This window comes from Pelophylax lessonae, assembly GCF_965119305.1.
Source record: "Pelophylax lessonae genome assembly, chromosome: 2".
NCBI classification, from domain to species: Eukaryota; Metazoa; Chordata; class Amphibia; order Anura; family Ranidae; genus Pelophylax; species Pelophylax lessonae.
The window spans coordinates 438499466-438521334 of NC_138769.1; the positions used below are offsets into that span (position 1 = coordinate 438499466).

The following is a 21869-nucleotide window of genomic DNA, read 5'->3' on the forward strand; positions in this document are numbered from 1 at the left end:
TGTAATTGGGATGAAGATATGAAAGGTTAGATATAAACTACTTAGAAATGTAAAGCCTGATTTATTTGGAGATTAGGATAATAAACATCAAATTACTCTGAAGCTTAGCATGTTAATATGCGAACGTTATTAATTAAATATCATGCCAACTAACCTTCCAAAAGCCATGAATAACAAGGTGCATCTACAGTATACTGAGGCTGATTTATAAAAAGAGAAGGAAGAAAAAGTATATGTGTTGCCCAGAGCAGCCAATCAGATTTCAGCTGCCTTTCTCCTAGGGGGAAATTTGATAGGTTACTATGGGAAATACAGACACTCTTCCCTCCCGCGCTATAAATCTGGCCACATGTAGTGTGATCCTAGGTATGCTGTCAAAATGAGGGCAACACAAATTTAGTACAGATTAGAAAATTAGAAATGTCAGATTTAGGATTAGTAGACATTGAAACGAAAAGTCAAAGCAGCATGTAGACAATGGCCATTGTGGGCACATGTATTAAAGCATACATGTCATCACAAAGTTCACCAGCTTAGAGCATGACTGATGAGCTCAGTTTCATCAGATGCCATCTACATGGGTGCTCTATTCAGACTAATGCCCTCATGTGGCTACTGTACAAACAGTTACCTGGACTGGAGCACTGGATGAAAGTTGAGCCACGCCTCCGATTCTGGCAGCAGCGCGCGGATCACTAGAACTGATCAATACTGGAGCACTAATTTCCATGGAATGCCTGTTATTCATGGCATGGGAGGATTTGTGCGTCATACTGAGGGCTGTGAAGGAGTGTCGTTTCTTGGCATTCTTCTTGATGTCCATATGCCTCTGGTTAGCACTGACAGCTCCGGTACTGCTTAAAGGAGGACTTGAGGTCACCCTGACTACCATGCTGGCATCAAGTGAGATAGGGACCTCATAGCCTGGTGCTGTAGATATGCTTGTCTTGTCCTTCTCAATAAGTTGTTTGGCTGTCTCGTTCAGCTGAGAGTAGAAGGGGGACATTAAGGGGAAGAAAAAAAGAATATAAATTAAATTGCTGGCATCTTGCATCTTGTTGCTTGTTTCTGCCCTTTTTAGCTGAAAGTAATTTAAAGGCTTTATGCGGGAGCAGAAAAAATAACACATTATCTGAAAAATGGATATACAGATTAGAACAAACAAACAGACACAGTGCCAAGGTCAATGAATGTGTTATAAAAAAAATAACCTAACCTGTACACGTTCCATACTATTTTAATTTATGCAACTAATTACTTGAGACATATTTCTCATTAGAGAATGTAATCTACCTTTCAGAAAAAACAGACCCGACCTGATCAAAGGTTGATGTAATTATTATTATATTTACAATATTAGTTCCCAATATTTGATATCTGTTGACAATGACTACGTATTCTAGAACAGCCTAATCACAGGAGTTTGTATGGCTGTAAGTATGTCCACTAAATGAACACATCACCAGTGTTTGCAGCTGTACTCAATGTATATTCAATATATTCAAAATAGATAAATAAATAAGTCTCATATTCTATTCATTATAGTGTGCACTTTAAGACTCAGATATTTATAGGGTCAGTACAAACAAAAGTGATATATGGGCAGTCATCGCATGTTTTTTTTTTTTTTAACTTCATTAGCAAAATATCCCTGTTTTAACACCCGACTGTTTTACTCTACAGCATTTACCAAAAGCTGAAATAATAATATTGGCTAGGCTGACCCTTTAACAGATTACTGACAATAACTATATATAGTGTGGTGATTGACATACCACTCTGTATCCCTGCCAAGCAGATATTACTACACGCTTTTCTTGTCCTTGGGGATTTCTACCTCTGTCAGATGAGCAGAGGAGAACGATCAGCTTTCAAAAAATTCTAACAGCAGCATGACTTTATTAAAATTGACTGCTCTCCTCCATGCTAGTGTGACATTAAGAATGAAGGCCCCTCAAACCCCTTACGGAGAGGGATCTTTGACTAATGGAAGCATTGCTATGCAGTGGCAGTTGACTTAAAGTGGAGTTCCACCCATTTTCGTAACTTTAGATCTATGTAATCCTCTTTAAAACGACTTTTACCAATGGAAACTTTTTTTTTTGCTAGTAAATACCTTAATTTCTGCTTTATTCCTCCTCTCCTCACTTCCGGGTCCGATCGGCGATGACATCTTTGGGCGATTCGCAGTGTGTGCTGGGATGTATTCCATTCCAAAAATCTCGCAGTATTACCCAGGAGCTGAGCTGTACTGTGTGTATTCAGGCCGTGACCTGCCCCGCCTCCGCCCCGCCTCCGCCCCGCCTCCTCTCAGTGAGTTGTACTGTATGCATTGTATTCAGGACGTGCTCTGCCCCGCCTCCGCCCTGCCTCCTCTCAGTGAGTTGTACTGTATGCATTGTATTCAGGCCGTTCTCTGCCCCGCCTCCGCTCAGTGAGGATATAATGCTTTCAGTCCTCGCTCACTGAGAGGAGGCGGGGCGGAGGCGGGGCAGAGAACGGCCTGAATACAATGCATACAGTACAACTCACTGAGAGGAGGCGGGGCGGAGGCGGGGCAGGTCACGGCCTGAATACACACAGTACAGCTCAGCTCCTGGGTAATACTGCGAGATTTCTGGCATGGAATACATCCCAGCACACACTGCAAATCGCCAAATGACGTCATCGCCGATCGGACCCGGAAGTGAGGAGAGGAGGAATAAATCAGAAATCAAAAAAAAAGGTTCCATTGGTAAAAGTCGTTTTAAAGGGGATTATATACATCTATGTAATCCAACGTATTAAAAATGGGTGGAACTCCGCTTTAATGCAGGGAAGGTAAGTGGCTCCATCTGCATTGGCTACAAGGATGTGCGATGAAGGGACAGAGCCTGAACTCTAGAAAAAGACCACGCTAAGGCTACTCTATTATAATTTGTCACAATTTTATTGGTGGTTGGACCTTACCAGCAATTAGGTGGTTCTAAAGCTAAAACATTTTTTGCCCTAATGCAGTCCCTGCAGCTTACAGCTTGCTGTGTTCCCCCTTCTCTAAATGTTTACCTGAGTCCTCAAATGATCCAGCACTGTGCACGTCTGTATCTCTTCTCTCCTTTCTCTCACTACTCACAAGGACTGAGGCAGCAGTAAGAATGATTGGCTCCTGCTGCTGTCAATCAAATAGTGAGAGAAGGGAGTGGTGGGCAAGGCTCACGCTGTGAGTTTCAAAGGATGCACACATCCCAAAACAGCAAGCGGCTTACTATGGAGGCAGATGGAGAAGAAGAGGAGTGGACAGCGTTGGTGGGAAACTCCAGAAGAGGAGGTTTGGGGCTGATCTGTGCAATGCCATTGCACAGAGCAGTTAAGTACAACATTTTTAATATTTTAATTAAAAAATTGACTTTAGAATCGCTTTACATGGCTTTAATGGGTTATGCCCCCCAAATTGCATAGACATTTTCATCTTAATGCATAAAATGCATTAAGATGAAAAACCATGAGACTTTACAATCTCTTTAAGTTATAATGTGGGTCCATGCACAAGAAGGCTTAGGTACACGCCATCAGTCTCCTCCCTAATCCATTTTATCAGTGACCCGCCACAGTAAAGAGTTAAGCATTGGATGGTCTGTATTTTAAACACCTAGCTCTTGAGTTTACATATGATTTATGAGACTAATGATAATTTAAAACGTGGCTCCAAAGTTAGCACCCATTGTTATCTTGAAAATTGAAATCAGAAATGATGAGCTAAGTCATATGAAAGCTGTATTATTGATACAGATTTGACTTCAATAGGTAACTGTGTGTGTGTAGCAGTAGTCTCATTTATGGGACCTGAACTCCTATTCTACTGCTTAAAGTGGATCTTCACCCTGAAAATAAAACTTCCCTCCTCTCCAACCCTCCTCCACTTCACTATACAAATATCTCTGTCTTTCTTTATTTTAAACTTTTTTTGAATTGTAGAGACTTCCCTCCTGCCCCCATTGTTCAATTCTCAATTAGGCCTTCTGGGGTATGCATGCCACATCCTAGGAGGCTTAGTCATCCATTCATAAAAGGAGGAGGGGAGTGAGCCTAATGGTGCATCATCAGTTGAACCCTGAAAGAGATGGCAGCTTCCCAAGGACATCACAGTAGAAAATGTGGTGGTAGCAGAGATGTGGATCCCAACAGGACAACGGTGGATCTGTAGGGTGGGTGAGAATCTAAATTGTGTATCTTGACTTTACATAAATATAGGATGTTGCCTTAACAACAGACTTCCATGTGTTCATTTATTATCTAAGCAAGTAACAGATTTGCAAATACTACTAATAACTAAAGTTTTGGGAAGTCCAATGCATACTGCAGTGTTACACCAGGTTCACACTAGCTGCAGCTGCTGCTCACAGCAGGGAGTCTGCTGTGTCCCTGTTCTCTGCTTCAGTTGCAAATCAGGTCCAAATTTTGGCCTAAATTCGGACCTGAAACAGAGCCAAGGATGCACAGGACCCTTTTTCAATGCAGACCGCGGCTGCCCAGGATCTGTGTGAACCGGCTCCATTGAGAGCCGGTCACAGTCTCCTGTCATGCGAACTGGATGCGGAAAAGTCTGCATCCAATTCACATAAGTGTAAACCCAGGCTCCAAGTGGAATTTATTTTTGGACATTTGATTTAAGAGTTCTTCTGATGGAATATGCAAAGCTGTTTGAAACTGTCTGTGCTAGCATATAGCAAACTCAGATTCTTCCTTTCCATCTTCCACACTCTAAAGGGTGAATGTGGTTATTATAAGGAATCACATATTGGGGAAGTTCTATTTTCAGATGCATAAATGAGGGTTCTGATTTCTTGCCATTTCAGAAAATGGTGAATTCAATATTTAAAAAATGTTCTAATCTATGCTGCCAGGTAAAAGTGTTTGGCCAATTATTTCTACAAAAACCAGCAGCAGGATAGAATGTAGTTCCACTGGTGTAGCCACTAGAAAGCCTGAAGATTTATTGTGCACTTATTATTATCTAAAATTCTAAGAAAACAAGTATTTTGTAAATCAATATGATTTTTCTCACATTGCTAGCTGAGTTATCATCTCATATGTACTAGTCTCACATTGTATATTGAAAATGTAAGATGTGCACTATAGAAAGCCTATGTATGATTACATATCTGAAATCATTGCAGTAAGAAATCTTGAATATCTATTTAGCAATAGCTCAAAGGCAACACGTTAAAACCTGTACTTTTTTTTATCTATGACACATATACTAGAATGTTTACAGAATAAAGATCCTCTAGCAGTGGAATTGTTACCCAAGATCTGACTTCAATTGCATTTTTCTTCCCTGCTGATGTATCCATAAACTGGGCAGTATTTAGATGGCATGCCAATCCATCTCTCCCATCACACATTCTTTTTAGAAAATATTAATGTGAAAATGTGTTATTATAGGAAGTAGGCTGTCTCATTTAGTGCCGGTTCACACATGTGCGGCTGCGGCGATCGCATGTAATGTCGGAGCGCACTGCTCCTTCATTACATGCGATCGGCTGTGCGGTGCGAGTTCAGCCATACACTTTGTATGGCTAAATTCGCACTGCACCCGCAGCAAAGACGCACAGGACCCTTTTTTGCAGCCGCATCAGGATCGGATCGCACAGCGGTTCACACTTGTGCGATCTGATCCTGTGTGAACTGTCAGATCGCACTGCGATATGCGATCAAACTGGGGGTGTCGTTAACATTTCATTGACACCCCCAGCGTATCGCATATGGCAGTGTGAACTGCCAGGGGTGCGTTTGCGATGCGGGAACAGGCTGCGAATTCGCAGCCTTCCCGCATCGCATAAGTGTGAACCGGCACTTATAGTTCCGGCTACTATAACAAAACTAAACAAGACAACACAGATGGTTTTACGTAGTTTTTTTTTTTGGTTTTACATTTCTTAATCTTCAGTGGGTGGTTTGACTCCACCCAACATCCCTTTCACACATTCCCTATATTGTTTATTTCCTGAATTAAAACCTAAATACCCAAAAGTGGCTAGAAGAGAGAGGGAGACACACAAAACATAAAAAAGATCAAAGCTTGTATATTTGAGGTTTTGTACTGCCCCCTAACCTTGCTGCCTTAGGCACAGTTCTATAAATATAATTATGGTCAGTATAGCCATGATTTGATATACGTTATGATTCTCATATCCTAAAAGATTATCTATGACGTCCGAACTAACAGGGAGAACAATAGAGAATCTCTAGCAAATATACAGTATATCTGTCGGAAATGGCTAGAACCTGCTTTTTTTGCCTCTAGCTGGAGCATTCAGAGTCTGATGCAGCTGTGTATGGTAGCCAATCAGCTTCTAACCTCAGCTTGTTCAATTAAGCTTTGGCAATAAAACCTGGAAGCTGATAGGTTTCTAGGCTGCAACTGATTTTGCACTCTCCAGCTTTAGTAAATAACCCCTATGTTTCATTTGGAGAGATAAGTAATCTTGATTTTTGACTGATAAGCTGCTACCAGGACAGAAAGTGGGGGAAAATCTGACATTTTTGAGTTGTCAATGAAACAGGGGTAGATGGGAAACTACACTTTGGGAGATATTCTATCGTGCCTTTAGGACAAAAAGTGAATTCACATGTTTGCATGGACAGCCATTAAAAACTGACACAGGCTTTAACACTCTCCCATTCTATCGACACCTTTTGAAATATGGAAAGTGTGCTGTAGTATGCTGGGCACACTCAAATTTTGCGTCAATTTTAATTTGTCAGATGAAGAAAAATTCCAACAACTGTGTAGTAAAAAAACCTTTCTAACAATCTATTCAAATTTTATCCTGGTAGGAAGGCTTGCTGATGTGACAGAGAAAATGTCAAACAAAAGACAGATCTAAAGCAACCCTTAGCTCCATGAAAACATGCACTGACTTAAAAAATGCCAGTGCCTTTCATTAGACCCCTGATCATTTCTTTGATGATTGGAGGTTTCTGCCTGATTCAGCTACTGTCGCTATTCATTAGAAAACACAAAATGTAGATAGCTGATCATGATATTGTAAGGACAGCCTAAGGTGTTCTCTACTAGTTTACGAGATCAGCATTAGGGAACCTTCAAGTCCACTTGGCACAGGAAAGCCTCAAATAAGCCCCCAGGCTTGGTCACTAGAAATTGTACCAAAATTAATTTTGGTGATTTCTTAAGGACTTAAATATAATAATGGAAACATTTTGCCACAGAGTGCTGTGGGATAAGCTGAAGAAGAGGAATGCAGAAGAAACCAGGATCAGGATCTTCAATGTTAACAAGACAATTGCATTTAAAAATGGTGGCAAAGCCAGATGAGACCCTAAAGCAGGCCAGGGATCATGACATTTTCTTTACTGCAACCGCAGGTTTGCACAGGTTAAGCCTTCACTGCTGGGAGAACACAGCGATTACTGCTAGTGGCTATAACTACTGCCAATAATCACATACTAAAAACCCGACCGGTGCCTTGTACCCAAGTTGATCCATGCTGAACCGATCGAGGTTCAATCTATCTATGGCTGCCTTAAATGAGTACAAGAAGTCAACAAGAAAATAAAGATTAAAAAAAGACAGGGAGCAAAGTACACAACAAACGATAACTACAAAACTATAGAACATATATGTAGTCCAAATTTTAAATGACTGAAAATGCAGAAAGCTTGGGCATGTCATTGAATAAAGCCCTTGTGTTTATTATTATTAAGCCTTCCCAATTGACACAAGAAAGCACAAGAAAATGTGCTTAGGGCAATAAAAAATTCACTGCACACATGGCTGATTAACAACTCTAAACTAGGTTAAGGAAACAGTACGACTAATGAGAAATGGGTTTTTTAGGTGCTATACAAAAGAGAAAAATCTTTTTTAAAAATCACAATTTTATTTATACAAAGTTAAAAATATTCAACAATAAAATAAACATTATTGTTACATATATTGTGCAGTCTTTCCAATTCACTCTACATGTTTCGCTATTGAATTAGCTTTTTCGGGAGATGATTATGGATGTTGCATATGTAAACACTGCAAAAAATACACATATCAATTGTATGTGTATCAGAGTGTATCAAACACATAAAGGAGACTATTTCCAAATATGTCAATATATGACCTCAAATCCCTTTTAGGAAATCTTCCTCCTTGAGGGACCAACTGGTTCAGAGTCACTATTTAAATAAGCCCCGATTCCTACCGCCAAAGTTCACTCGAACCAAACCAATTAGAAAATGCAACTTTTGCAGTCTTGTGATGAACTCCCAATTTTTGAGGCAATTGCCAGACCATCTGCATTGTTTATGACATGACATGCGAATGTGGAGTTTTCTACATTGGGAAAAAGAAAATACTTTTTTTCACAGAATTAGAGACCCGTGTCTCTAATCTCTAAAAAGAAAATGGAAACACCTATTAGCAGACATATTGGTCTCTATCATAACATTAACTGATCTAAAATGAGATTTTTTTGCCCTTGAAAATATACCCAAGCATGAAAGAGGGGGAGATATTGACAAACTCTTGCTGCAGCGTGAATTCAAATTGATTTAAACCTCAATGAGTTTTAAACCTTTTTTTGTAATAAATATCTTGCTATTACTATTCATTATACCTCTGGCCGGTCTATGATGATTTTGTTTCTTTTTCTTTGTATTTTTATTAAAATATATATTCTGTATAAAATGTATCTTTCATGATGCTTGCATGGAATTTTGTAAAGGTCCTCTGTTTAGATGACTGTCAGGCTTCATCAAACTTTTTTGCCCCACTTTTTTGCACTTCCTTTGCTTTATTGATATATTAAATGGTCACTAGATGGTCCTCTATTATTTCAGGTTGTTGTGGATTTATGGGCTACCATATGGACGTCTGGGACACTACAGGGCAGAATATTTGGCAATACATGTTGTTGCTATTGCTCTGTCCTGGATGGTGTCCTATTTAAAACCCCTTAGTGTGCAAACCGTTTCATCTTGAAATCACAGCTTTTCAGGTCTATATGGTGACTGGTTGTCATTCATCTTCTGGCAAGACTTGGATTTCCAATATGGCGCCCACGGACTCACGGCACATGCATGTGACATCAAGTCCAATGACAATTTGCGCATGCATGGTGGGTCTATTTTGGTGACTGCACCTCCGCCAGCGCTATTGGATCCCGGGGAGGTGGGGGAGACATTTAAGGGACCCAGGAATGATGCTAATTAGCGTTTCTATGCTCTGGGATGAGGAGGTCTTTTCTGCCCGAAAGGAGACATTAGGTAAGGTTACTTTGTTATGCCAAACAATTGTCCTGTTCAGATCATTAGCTGATTTGAGAGATTAATCTCTCACCTTCCTTTTTGCAGACTCCACAGGGGTTGAAGTGGCCACTTTGTAGCTCTATCATTACTTATTTGAAGAAATCTTGAAGATCATATTTTGCTAGTAGAAAATTAGGATTGATGGGAATTCTGAAAACCGCCTTATTGTTCTCATTTACAACTGCCCTACTTTAAGGGTATGTATTGTCTTTGGTTCAATAGGAATGCACATTAGTTGAAACCATCCTTTGCCATTTTTATAATATGTTCCCTCCCAGGCATCCAATTTCTTGGGCGGTATCTCTTTGTGGTATGCTGATATCTTCCTGCATAACAACACCTGGGCTAAGCTATAAATGTTTCCTTTATGTGTCTGATATACTTTATTGCTTGATGCATAGAAACTGGACTACTCTTTCCAGAGGACCTATCCTTTGTAAGCATTATATTGTTCATACACTTAATCTGTTGGTGTAGTTTATTTTTGTGTTTAATTATTATGTGTATTTTTTGCAGTGTTTACATATGCAGCATCCCTAATTATTCACTATTTGTCTTTGCAAGCAAATTACAGAGCTCACCACTATTCATGGAACAGAAAAATATGCCCCATAGAAGAGCAATAAAAAACAGCTTCCAGTCCACATACTTTATTATGTCTAAAGGCTCATACACGAATATATATGTGCTATACATGGGTCCTTTTAATATTAGTTTCACATTGTTATACAATAAGCACAGGAGATGAACAGCAGGACCTAAGTTTATAAAATAGGAACGTCCTCTTTTGGAAGAAATCTTATTTTAACCAGTTGCAGTCCTATGGCCATTTATAAATGTCCTGAAACTAAAGGGGTTAAAAAAAGTTCACAAGTGATCCATGTGACTATGGAACAGCCCAATCATTTTATAGGAATCTGAAGTCTCCAGTCTCTGAAGTCTCTTAATCTGTTCTGTGAATAAAGAACCCGTAACCGTAAGCATTCAGCTCTAAGAATTTCCCAGTTCACAGCTGTCAGAATCCTGGATGAAATGCTGGGTACAAATATTGATTAAGCATAGTCTTTGTTAGCTCCTTTATGATAGCAATAAAGTTAAATGAAAAATTGGCAAAAAAAAAAATCAAATATAACAAAAAACAAAAAATATATATATTTTTTGCAACTTTGTCTCCCCATGTGCACGCACAAATGTATATTCGCAAGTGTACGTAAACAGTGACTGCATAAAGAATGTTACATATAAGCACAAATGATGGAATGAGAGCAATAATTCTAGGGCCATCATCTACTGTTAACGCTAAATGTATAACCTGAAAACGGTTTATACTGCAGCATACTGCTGTTGTTTTTTTGCCATTTTGCATGCAATTTTAAGGCTTGACATGCTTGGTATCTATTTGCTCAATGAAACCCTATGCTAAAATTGGGCATCATGCTGTGCTTTGTGCTTATGTGCATTAGAACTTATTCTATTGTATTTTTCCAAAGAATAAAGACCTGATAAACAGTTGTACAAATATTGTGCAACAAAAAATTGCTACTGCCACCATTTGCTTTTAGAAAATGTATACTTATTTTTAGGTAATTTTCTAGCAAGCAACACAGATTTTAAAATGAGTGCAAAAAAAAAAATCAATTAGAGGGGATGTTTCTGCATGCAGCTAGCTGCTTGGCTCAGAATGGAGAGTGAAAGACAATTACTGCAGCTGCTCTCTGTGGTTGCTGTCTTGCGGTGCTGAACTGGTAAACAACTATATCAGCAAGAGGAGGGAGCTGCTGAGCAGGAAGAGTTCAATAGACTGAGTCAGACAACACTGCCCTGTGGAAACTGTAGCACAGAGGAGAGAGACCCTACTGTAATCAAGAGATTTGTAACTGCATTTCCCAGAGAGAGCTTGCCAGGAGGAGGGGAAAGAGCAGGGCCAGATTAACGTAGGGGCTATTGGAGCTGAAGCTCCAGGCCCCTACCTTTATATAGGCCCCGGGTTGGCCATATTCACTGTTACCGCTCTTCTGTCACTTGTAAACACAGAAGTCTGGCTTCTATGCTCGCTTCCCCAGGCGGCTCCCTCAGAACCTCCCCACACAGCACGAAGGCCGGACAAGGAGGGACAGTTGCCGATGCATGGATGTGTTTATGGGCTTCAGAGACAGCATCCCATGTGGAATTAGGCATGCATGGCTGCACCCTTCCTCCTCTGGGTGCATGCCAAGGCACGGCCCTTAAGGCCCTTCAAAATCCTCAGCACCAAGCCCATGATGCTCTTAATCCGGCCCTGGGAAAGAGCTACATTTTCTAGGCTGTACAGGACAAAAGCTTCCTCTTGCCATGAGGGAGACCAGAAAGTGCAGATTGCTTTCCAAAGTGCACTACCACTGCTGTAATCAGCGCCCTGAGTGGAATCAGGAGCACTGAGTTCAGGGACGCCAACAGCCAGAGTCACTTCTGTGGAAAGTGGAACAATCGCTGTGTGTAACCAGATGGTGAACTGCAAATTTACTGGGACTGGTGAGCTCCTGCAGTGGGGATTCACTATCTGCTGCTAGAGGACTGAGCCCTTTAGAAACTGAGAATAAAGCCACCTCATAGTCTTACTGCTGCCTGAAGGCTTGACTGGGATTATTCTCATGTGCCTAGATAGTATCTAGATAAAGCCACATGCTCAGAATTTTATTTCCTACACTAAATGATCCATGTCTGGTATTCGATTTACTGTACATCTTTAGTCTACTATTTTGCCAATTTGTCTGGATAACAGAAATATTAAAAGTTGATTATGTGTAGTGACTTATGTAGCATAGCAATATCACATACAGAATGCATAAATTAAAGGGGAAAATGTAGGCTCCCATAGCTAACCTCTGTCCTGAAATCTGAATTCTCTGGCTGTCTCTGGCTTCAGTACTTACTGAATTAATGACCGAAAACAGGCACAGAGCAATAATGATATGAGCAATGAAGCTATTAGACCAGTATGATAGTCCGACAACATAAATTTAAAAAAAAAGTTGGGTTAGAAAGGATCTGTAATATCAACATATTTATTTTTGTCAGCACAGCGTTATTTTAAAGAAGTTTCCTACTTTTAAGAATAAGGCAAAAATTCCATTAATATACCCCATTGATATACAGCAGAAGTCATCAAAGTCAGCTATACTGGTGATGTTATACCTGCTTGGGGCGGCTCAGTTTTATGCAAGGTAATGCATCTAAGCCACAGAAACCTACTGCTGTCCAATAGTCTTCAGAGAATGGCCTCTGCCAGTATAGCACTGCATGAACTACACAAGAATAGATTTCTTAAGCTGTGTTTTGACCCCCCTGAAGAAAGCTGATTGGCAGTGTTTCCAAGGAAGGAGAACTCCACTGGGTATAAGGACTGGATTACAGATTTTCAGTTTCTGCATAAGCCTTATAGCAGTTCTTTAAGTCTTCCTGCTATTAGGTAATACCCGGCATGAGGTATGAGCTATGCTGAGAGTCTTCAGGAGCCTGGGACTGCACATGTAATCTGCTGATAGCAGGTGCAATGCTCTGTAGGCTCCTTAGAAAACCAAATGCACATTTGTTATCAGAAAAGGGTGAACTTACCCTTTAAAACTTCTTGTCCCAAAGACAAAACAGGGAGGTAAGAAGTAATCCTTCTCAGTGAGGGGAAATCTACCCTCTAAGAAACATGACCTAGGTTCCTACAAGTGTAAAATTGTGGATTTTGTATCACTTTCTTGGAAATGGAAACAAATCGAACGTGGAATCATTGGGAGGCACAATGGGCACTCGCTACCCCTGATCGTACAACAGTGCCACGTCCCAAGAGATTCTATACATATAACCGAAAAATAATAATTGAACCACAGTTCATGGACATTATAGGCACAACCAAATGGAGTAAGATAAAATACAAAACTTTATTGAGGCACAATAAAAGCTTAAAACCATTCAGGATTCGGTGGGGGATTCTCTACATGGAGGAGACTCTATTGAGATCCTTTTAATCAAGCTCTATCTAGGGCCTATCCGTAGGTATGCTTCTGGTGGTATCCTGTATTGAACCTAGTGTCTGCAAGGACTTTTAAGGATGGTTTTCTAGTTTTTCCCCCATTTTGTCATACATTTTTCTTTGGCCGCCAGGGGGTGGGCTGAATTCGCCACTTGCTTGGGAATAAATGGATCCATTATGAGGGCTACTCCCCTTACTACATATGGATTAATTACACATTTACCGGATGTTTGATATTATATGGACTTTGGCATGGGATATTGTCTCCAGCCTTCTCTTTTAGAGCATTTCTATGTTCACCTTCTGCTCCTGAAGAAGCAAAATATGCAAAACCTGTTGAGTCTTATGTGAAGCGGTGGTGGAACCCTCTACCAATTTGGATCTTTAGTCTTTAATCAAACAGTTTGTTGCGTTTGTATTTGGGCCACCACCCTTGGTGTTAAATGCTACACCTGAATGGTTTTCAGTTTTTATTGTATCTCAACTAAGTTTATTTTAAGAAAAAAGGGGGCTATCTCTACAAATTTATAACAGATATAAAGCACCACGTCCCTAAAAAATATTATAACGTGAAAGATTCATTGGGGGTGCCACAAGGGGGGACTTTTCAATTGGGGTGCTTAAGTATTCCTTAATATATAGAGTAAGACTAGAGAGACAGTACTTTTTGTGCCCTATTTGTGGTCGGTCTCCCGTGTTCGCCCCCCGGGGGTTTCCCCCTATGCCTTGTGGTCGTATTTCCCATTGCAGCGTGCTCTAATGCATGTTTAACAGGTATGACGATGTGTATTATTTTTGCTGCCTCTCTATCATGGACACCATGCAATATCTGTTTACTATAGTTATGACCTCTATATGTTGTAATATTATATCATTAACTGCATAAGTCACTATAAATGATTTTGTATTGATTTTTCTTTTTTCTTTTTTATTTTCATTTTTTCTCCACTTAAGTCGTTATTTTCATGACAAATATATCTATGTGACACCCTCAAAGATACCCCTGAAGAAGCGGCGGCAGTGCCGCGAAACATGTTGGGTTAATGGCTGTGGGCCACTACGCCTCCTGCACAAAGACCATCCATTGTGGATGCAACTGGGTATAAAGTATATATACCATCTACCCTTGTGTTAGGAGAGTATAGATATATATTTGTATGATACTGTATGGCTGTTTACTGTATATGTTTTTAACACAATTCAGTTTTGTATAGTATATTGTAATCCTTATAATTACAGTATACTTTTTACTGTTGTTTCAGAATAAAATCTTTTTCATGTTTTTTTTACTAAAAATAAATTCTCTCTAGTCTTACTCTATATATTAAGGAATACTTAAGCACCCCAATTGAAAAGTCCCCCCTTGTGGCACCCCCAATGAATCTTTCACGTTATAATAAGTTTATTTTAACTTACTCGGTTTGATTGTGCCTATAAGTCCATGAACTGCGGTTCAAATATTTTATTTTTCGGTTATATACCATCACTTTATACGCCAGGTCCAATGGTCACTAGGAAAAACATGAAGGGTGATTCTTCTCAGAGAAGACAGACAACAATACCAACAAGAGAAGGGTTTTAACTCGTACATGCTATCTAAAACAAAAATATACTTTAATCTTCTTGTACTTCAAGAAGCATCATCCATTCTTGTGTCATTCAAACGGTCTTTTGCAGTCTTAGAGCAAATATCACATTACAGGGTTAGGTTGGATTAACATAATTAAAATGTCTTGGCTTTCAAAAATTATTACTTTAGAGTTGCAGTACATAGAGAAGCACACATTTTGATAAATTAACAGATTGTAACAAGGCCTTGAGGTTACTAATATTATTAAACATCACAATGCTATGCAGGTAGCACAACTAGCTCGGTCATACTTCTCAAATGGCTCTCCTCTGGGTTTGTAGGGAAGTGATTGTTCACTTGTATCAATTATTAGTCTTCTCTGCCCTGAGGTGACTTAAATGTATTACCTGTCTAAACATATCACTGTTTAGTTGATGAAGATTTCTGTCAATCTAAAATACTGTTTTAATTTTTATTCCCCCATGTTGTCCCTGATGACTTTTCGAAAGATCCTTTTTTTTGAACTAGTATATTAGACCATTCTAGATTTTAATGCTTGACTGGTTCATTGATATGGTGCATCTATTTCTTCTTACCTCTAGTGACAGGAACCAGGACCTAGGACTATCTGACACTAAAATCCATACTTCCTTGCCGGGGTCATTGGCAAAATGCACGACACTCCTTTGTGAGCCTCTGAAGTACCTATGCCTAACACTGGTGACATAAGGACCCACATAAACTCATGACAATTGTTATCTAAAATATGTATTTTGTTATCTTTTAAACTGTCAGCACTTACCGAGATATTGGCATATTTATTATGAAGTTTTGTAGTGAACAAATTCTGTACTTTATCTTGGCAATGATTTCATCTGTATCGTGGGAATGAAAAAATGTTTTATACTGGAACAGCATGTGCTGAAAATTTTGTTTCATCATTCACTAACTAAATAACACAAATGAAAAAGCACACAGAGAAGCTGAAACAGCAACCAAGGAAGTTATACGTCCCATTTTAGCCATTAATCAGACAAAACACTGTGTATTGCTCATAAATACAGAGCTAGAAAGATAGCTTTATTGTGTCCTGAAAAACTAAAGGCAGTCAAAAGAATGAATTTATAGAACTTTTAGAGTCTGTTATTTTTAACATCAAGCATCCACACGTCCTTTACAATTGTATTTTTACTATATATGCTCAATTATACCATAAACGTAGGCCCAGTGAAAGTATGCTGTACATTAATATTTGTTCTGTGCAAATGGGACAAAACATTGAGTATTATTAGGCTAGTTCCTGTGCTGGACAAATGTTTTTCTGATTTTGTTTTATGATTTAAAGAGGGAAATACCACATTTGGCCATTGGACACCTACCACTAATTCTTCTATCATCAAATTAATATTGGCAATAAAGAATTATGGACTTACATACCATTTGACGGTCTGTTCTCGGATTTTATTTTAGCTTTATTCAGCTTTTACACAGCTGAAACTGATTTGTTATCTAACTCTTACCCTAAACTCTATAATGCTTCCATTTCAGGTACGCTCTATTAGACATGAGCAATAGACATTTATCTAAATCTCTGCAAGAAATAGTAACAAATGTAATTGAAATTAATGTAATTTAGTTTCATATATTCATTTTCATTTTCTAACATTTTCTAACAAATTCCACATTTTTGGAAAGATTCACTCGAGAAATGATCAACCGAATTCTGTGTGAAGAATAGCTGGTTGTTAAAGTGTAACTCCACTTTCAAAAATAGCAAATACAAAAAAAGAAAAAATAATAGAGTGTATACAATTGCGACATAAGTCGTATTATAATTGAATGTTTTTTTAAAACTACCTTTCCTTTTCAATCTGCAATTTGTAATTTTCATGAAAATTCAATGCAATATGGCTATCTAGGGGTTGTTCTGTACACAGAATGTGAAATGAACACACCCCAAAAACATAATTTTCTGCTTGTGTGATTGGCTCACCAATTTTCCCAGAAGTCTACATTATTATACAAGTCAGATTCCAGGCATCCCCTGCAACAAAAATGTCACTTCTGGTGAGATACTCCCAATAGGAACACATCTAAAGGGATGCAGGCCCAGCAGCTTTCCTCATCAAGGTGCCACAGCTGATTGATAATTATGAAACCACTCCCATTAGATTCATTTTCCCACAGGGGCACAGAGAAACACAGAGGGATTTCTTCAGAATAAAAAAAGGTAGGAATCTGCAACAAAGGTTGTTATAATCCTTGCAATGTATATAGATCACCCAGAGGGGAATATTTATTTCTCGACAAAAGTTGAGTTACGCTTTAAGGAATGCGCCAGGAAGCCGGCCTTCCGTGTCCTTAACAACTGATGACTCATCAGCTGTCAGTGGGCTTCCTCAATGACAGATGAATGTAAACAAAAGAATGTCCGCAATGAAAAAGAAAAGAAAAAACAGGCCCAATAAATAAATGTCCACCGAAGTAGATCCAATGTCAATCATGATGTTCGCTGCTACTGCTGACCTGGAAAAAAAAATTATGTTCCCCCCTATCTACCAGCTCCGCCATCAGACAGGTCTTAACCACTTCAGCTCCAGAAGGTTTTACCCCCTTAATGACCAGCCCATTTTTTGCAATTCTGCGTTATTTTAATGAAAAATTGCGCGATCGTGCGACGCTGCACCCAAATACAATTTATGTCCTTTTTCCCACAAATAGAGCTTTCTTTTGGTGGTATTTGAACACCTCTGCAATTTTTAGATTTTGCGCTATAAACAAAAAAAAGAGTGGCAATTATGAAAAAAATGCTATATTTTTTACTTTCTGCTATAAAACATTCCCAATGCAAAAAAAATGTTAAAAATCAAATTTTTGTATCAGTTTAGGCCAATTTGTATTCTGCTACATATTTTTGGTAAAAAAAATCCCAAAAAGCGTATTTTAATTGGTTTGCGCAAAAGTTATAGCATTTACAAACTACAGAATAGATTTTTGGAATTTTTATTTATTTTTTTATTTTTATTAGTAATGGCGGCGATCAACATTTTTTAGCGGGACTGTGACATTGCGACAGATCGGGCCCCTAACTGACATTTTTGGGGACCAGTGACATTAATACAGTAATCAGGTCAGTCTGTCTCCCACTATAATCCCCCCAGGTCACCCTGTCCCCCAGTATAATCCGCTCAGGTCACACTGTCCCCTAGTATAATCCCCCCAGGTCAATCTGTCCCCCCAGTATAGTCCCCTGTAAGGTCAATCTGTCCCTTGGTGCAATCCTTCCAGGTGCGTCAAACTTACCTATTGGGATTGCACTGGGGGACAGACTGACCCTTAGTACAATTCCCACAATAGATGATTTTGAAGGTCCTGCAATATTCCCCTCAAATGTTTATCAAATTGCTGTTTTCACTAAAAATATACTAAAATCATTGTTAGCAAACATGAACACAACATAACTAACAAAATTCCTGTTAAATTGCCACTAAGGCCTCATTTACTTGTGGCGTACTGAAGCGTACGCCCATATAATGAAGATGCACGGGTATTCCCATTAATGTCAATTGGGATGCAGCGGCTGTGTTTGCTGCTCCCATTTTCATGTGGGTGTATGTGCACAGCCCCGAATGCACCCAGTGTGAGTTCAGGGACATGCACCCACACCCACATAGATGTCAAATTGAGAGCAGTGGCTGTGTCCATGCAGATTGACATTAATGGAACCGCCTGCACGGGGATTTACAGAACACCTGAACACTCCACACTGGAACTCTGGGGGGTTCTGACTGCCTGCCCAACATTTCTTTTGTGGTGCTGTCAGACAGGCAGAAGCAGCGCTGTAGTGCTAGTATTATACTGTAGATACTGTCAAAGTCTGAAAGCGGCAGTTCAGAGCCAAGGGAAGGTTCCCCCTTGGCTCCAGTCACATGATACAGTCGAGGAGAGGACATTTCTTACCCTGATTGGTAAGGAGATCTACACGAAAAGGGAGCCTGTACTGGAGGCTTAGACTGGAAGGGTGGTCTGTATTTGGTGTGTCTGCAAAGGGGGGGTTAGTCGGGGAGGGGGGTCTGTACAGAGGGGTGTCTGTACTGAAGGGTTTAGGCTCGGAGGGTTGGTCTGTACTGGGGGGGTGTTGGTACTGAAGGGTTAGGCCCCTTTCACATGGGCAGGACACCATTTTGATGAGCAGGGGATCTATTTGCTGATCAGTGCAGAGCAGGTGGTCCATGCTTTTTTAGAGCGGACACAGACAGAGCCCGCTCTACTCTTTGGGCAGCTGGGTGGAAACGGACTTCACTGCCTGTTTACCCAACTCTCCCTCGATCCAATCTGCCTAAACAGAGGAGGATGGATCCCCTTCCGATTGTTTTTAGCACAAGTCCTGCTGATCTATAGGAATAAATGGACCATCCAATCAGGTCTGCCTGAATAACTGACAAATCAGAATCTTTTCTGAGGCGATCTTTACTAAAGGGTTCAGCTGGGCAGGGGAGGGGGATTCTACTGAAGAAGGCTTATACTGAGGGGGTCTGTACTGGCTGGGGGGGTCTGGACTGAGAAGGTTAGGTTGGGGGGAGTCTCTTCTGGCCATGTTCTTTACTATGGAGATCTGTACTGAAGGGTTAGGCTTTGAGTGGGGTCTGTACTGAAGTAGTGGGGATTCAGATTTGTGGAAGAAGGTCTGTTACTTGAGATGTGTATATTGCAGGATATGGGCTTGGGGGTTGGGGGATTTTTACTGGAAGGGAGGGGTAATATTTGATTGTAGTCAGTGCAGTTGCCTGTGCTTTATGTAGTCCTGAACCTAGCACTCTCTGCATTGTGAGAGTACAAGTACTGCGGCATATGTGTGCTGAGTATACAGTGAGTAGACTCATGTTTTATTTAACCAGGACCCTTTAAGCCCCTCCCATTATTAGTGAAATTTGCATTGATAATGAAATTTGGGGGGGGGGGGGGTGTTGAAAAACGATCAGCCCCAGGTGCCAGATATGCTAAGTTCGCCAATAGATACTAGTCTTGTAGGGAAGGTATCCCTTCCCTTTTTGTCCCAGAAACAATGCAGAAAGTAGTAGAAAGTCTTTCCAAAGTTAGAAGGAAAACATAGCCATCATGAAATAGGTATCTTCATTTGAAGATTTCTACTTATCTCCTGTTCCTGTGACAATTGTAAAATATAGGATGTTACAAGGTCAAACCGAAAGTGAGAATTTCTCTAGCAGGGACAATTAGCAATAAAAATCTAACAGGTGTTTTTTTATCATTTTCCACAACCTAAAACTATAAAAAAAAAAGAAGAAAAAAAAACAGTTTGGGTTGTCTCAGTCAATCAGGAGGGAGAGTCCCAGATGGCCGATGCACTTGTGGACATGGCTGGGTCGAGAGGGGGCTGAGGTAAGTATTAGGTGGTGCAGGGTTGGCTGCTGCACACAGAAGGCTTTTTATGCATTCTATGCATTAAGATAAAAAAACCTTCTGCCTTTAGAACGACTTTTAGGCTATTTTTTCTTGCAATCAAATCTTAGGGAATGTCACATCTACCTGGCAAAAGGCAGCTAATAGAAAGTTACATTACACACATATAATAACAATTATCCTAAAATGTCCCCTTGTATATCATACAACGTAATCTGGAGTATAATAAAAAATAATATGCTTGATTTATGAGCAAATCTGCAAGTCACTTTTTTTGGTAGATACACCAAAAAAAGATATACCATTTTCTCCAAGCCAGTGCTATAAGCGACATGTGTAGATATACCTGCCAAGTATTAAAAAGTCCCTGGAAATTGTATTTAGAATGATAAAAATGTTGTTAGATTAAGTCCTGAGCTGACATTTCCCAAAAGCCTCAAAATGTCATATACACTTTATGATCTGTAAAGCATTTTTAAAGTTTGGATTCTGTCCATTTCATATATTTAGGCTCCAAAACCTTAAAGAATGAAATAACAGAGTCGCTTATTTGTGCACAGGGAGTTTAACCTGACAGCTGGATATTAATTTCACTTTTAGTAGTATTAAAGCAGTATTAAACCCAAAAACAAAAATGTAATACAGTGCAACTCACCAATCCTTAGATGTAGTGGCTGCATTAGTCTTCTTTTTTTTAGGCATGTTTCCCTCTGATCTCATCAGGTGATCTGTCCAGTAACACATCTCCTGTATTAGAGTGCAGTTTTTTGAGGGGATAAAGATTTTACATCAATACAAAAAAAAAAAGCTGATAGTTGCAAATACCCCTGTTAGTGTTAAAAGGTTTGTCTTTACACTCTTAGCTGCTACCTCTGCAGGACAACGTGTGCTATTGAAAAACAACAGACTTACTGGCTGGGTCACCAGGTGAAAATAAAAGAAAGAAAGCCTAAAAAAGAAAAATAATGCAGCCATCACACCTAGGAATTGGTAAGCTGCAATATACAGTAATAAATGTTTGCTTTTGGGTTTAATACCACTTTAAGAAAACATAAGTATTTTTAAAAAAAGTTTTTAAAGAACTATTCTACAAAACTTTAAAGTGATAGATTGTAATAATTGTAGTAATTGTAATAATGTTTAGATCTTAAATATTATCCATTGCAGCCTTGGCGTGTTAGCTTCTGGCATCCAAATGCTGGTCTGTTTTTTGGACCAGTTTGGTGGCAGATTTGCCACAATATAAAATGACACATCTGTGATGTCAGTGAGGTCTGAGAATGGCAGAGATGTATAGTAACTAAGTAGAACTACTTCACTACTGTACTTAAAGTGGAGTTCCACCCATTTTTCAAACATTCTAAAAATCGCTTTTATTCCCCAAATTATTACAGTATTGGCGACTATTTTTTCTTTTCTTCCTCCATTTACTCTGTTGCAAGGGTTAATCAATTTCCTGCCCCCTTCGGCGCCGCGGCGAGATACGTCACTTCCTTTGCCCGCATGGGCTCCTGGGAGATGTTGAGTCATCATTCCATCATTCCTCCCGTGGGAAGGAAACATTGCGTTATTTCC

The 21869-nt window shown here is 39.6% G+C and overlaps 1 protein-coding gene across 1 annotated transcript in view; it reads right to left on the bottom strand.

Annotated features, from left to right (window-relative positions):
- The window catches only part of SH3RF3 (SH3 domain containing ring finger 3), a 673946-nt gene that overhangs the window by 227903 nt on the left and 424174 nt on the right, over positions 1 to 21869 (bottom strand). Inside the window, 1 exon segment of the mRNA XM_082246695.1 lies at positions 632 to 985. Within this exon segment, the coding sequence (XP_082102821.1) occupies positions 632 to 985 (354 nt within the window).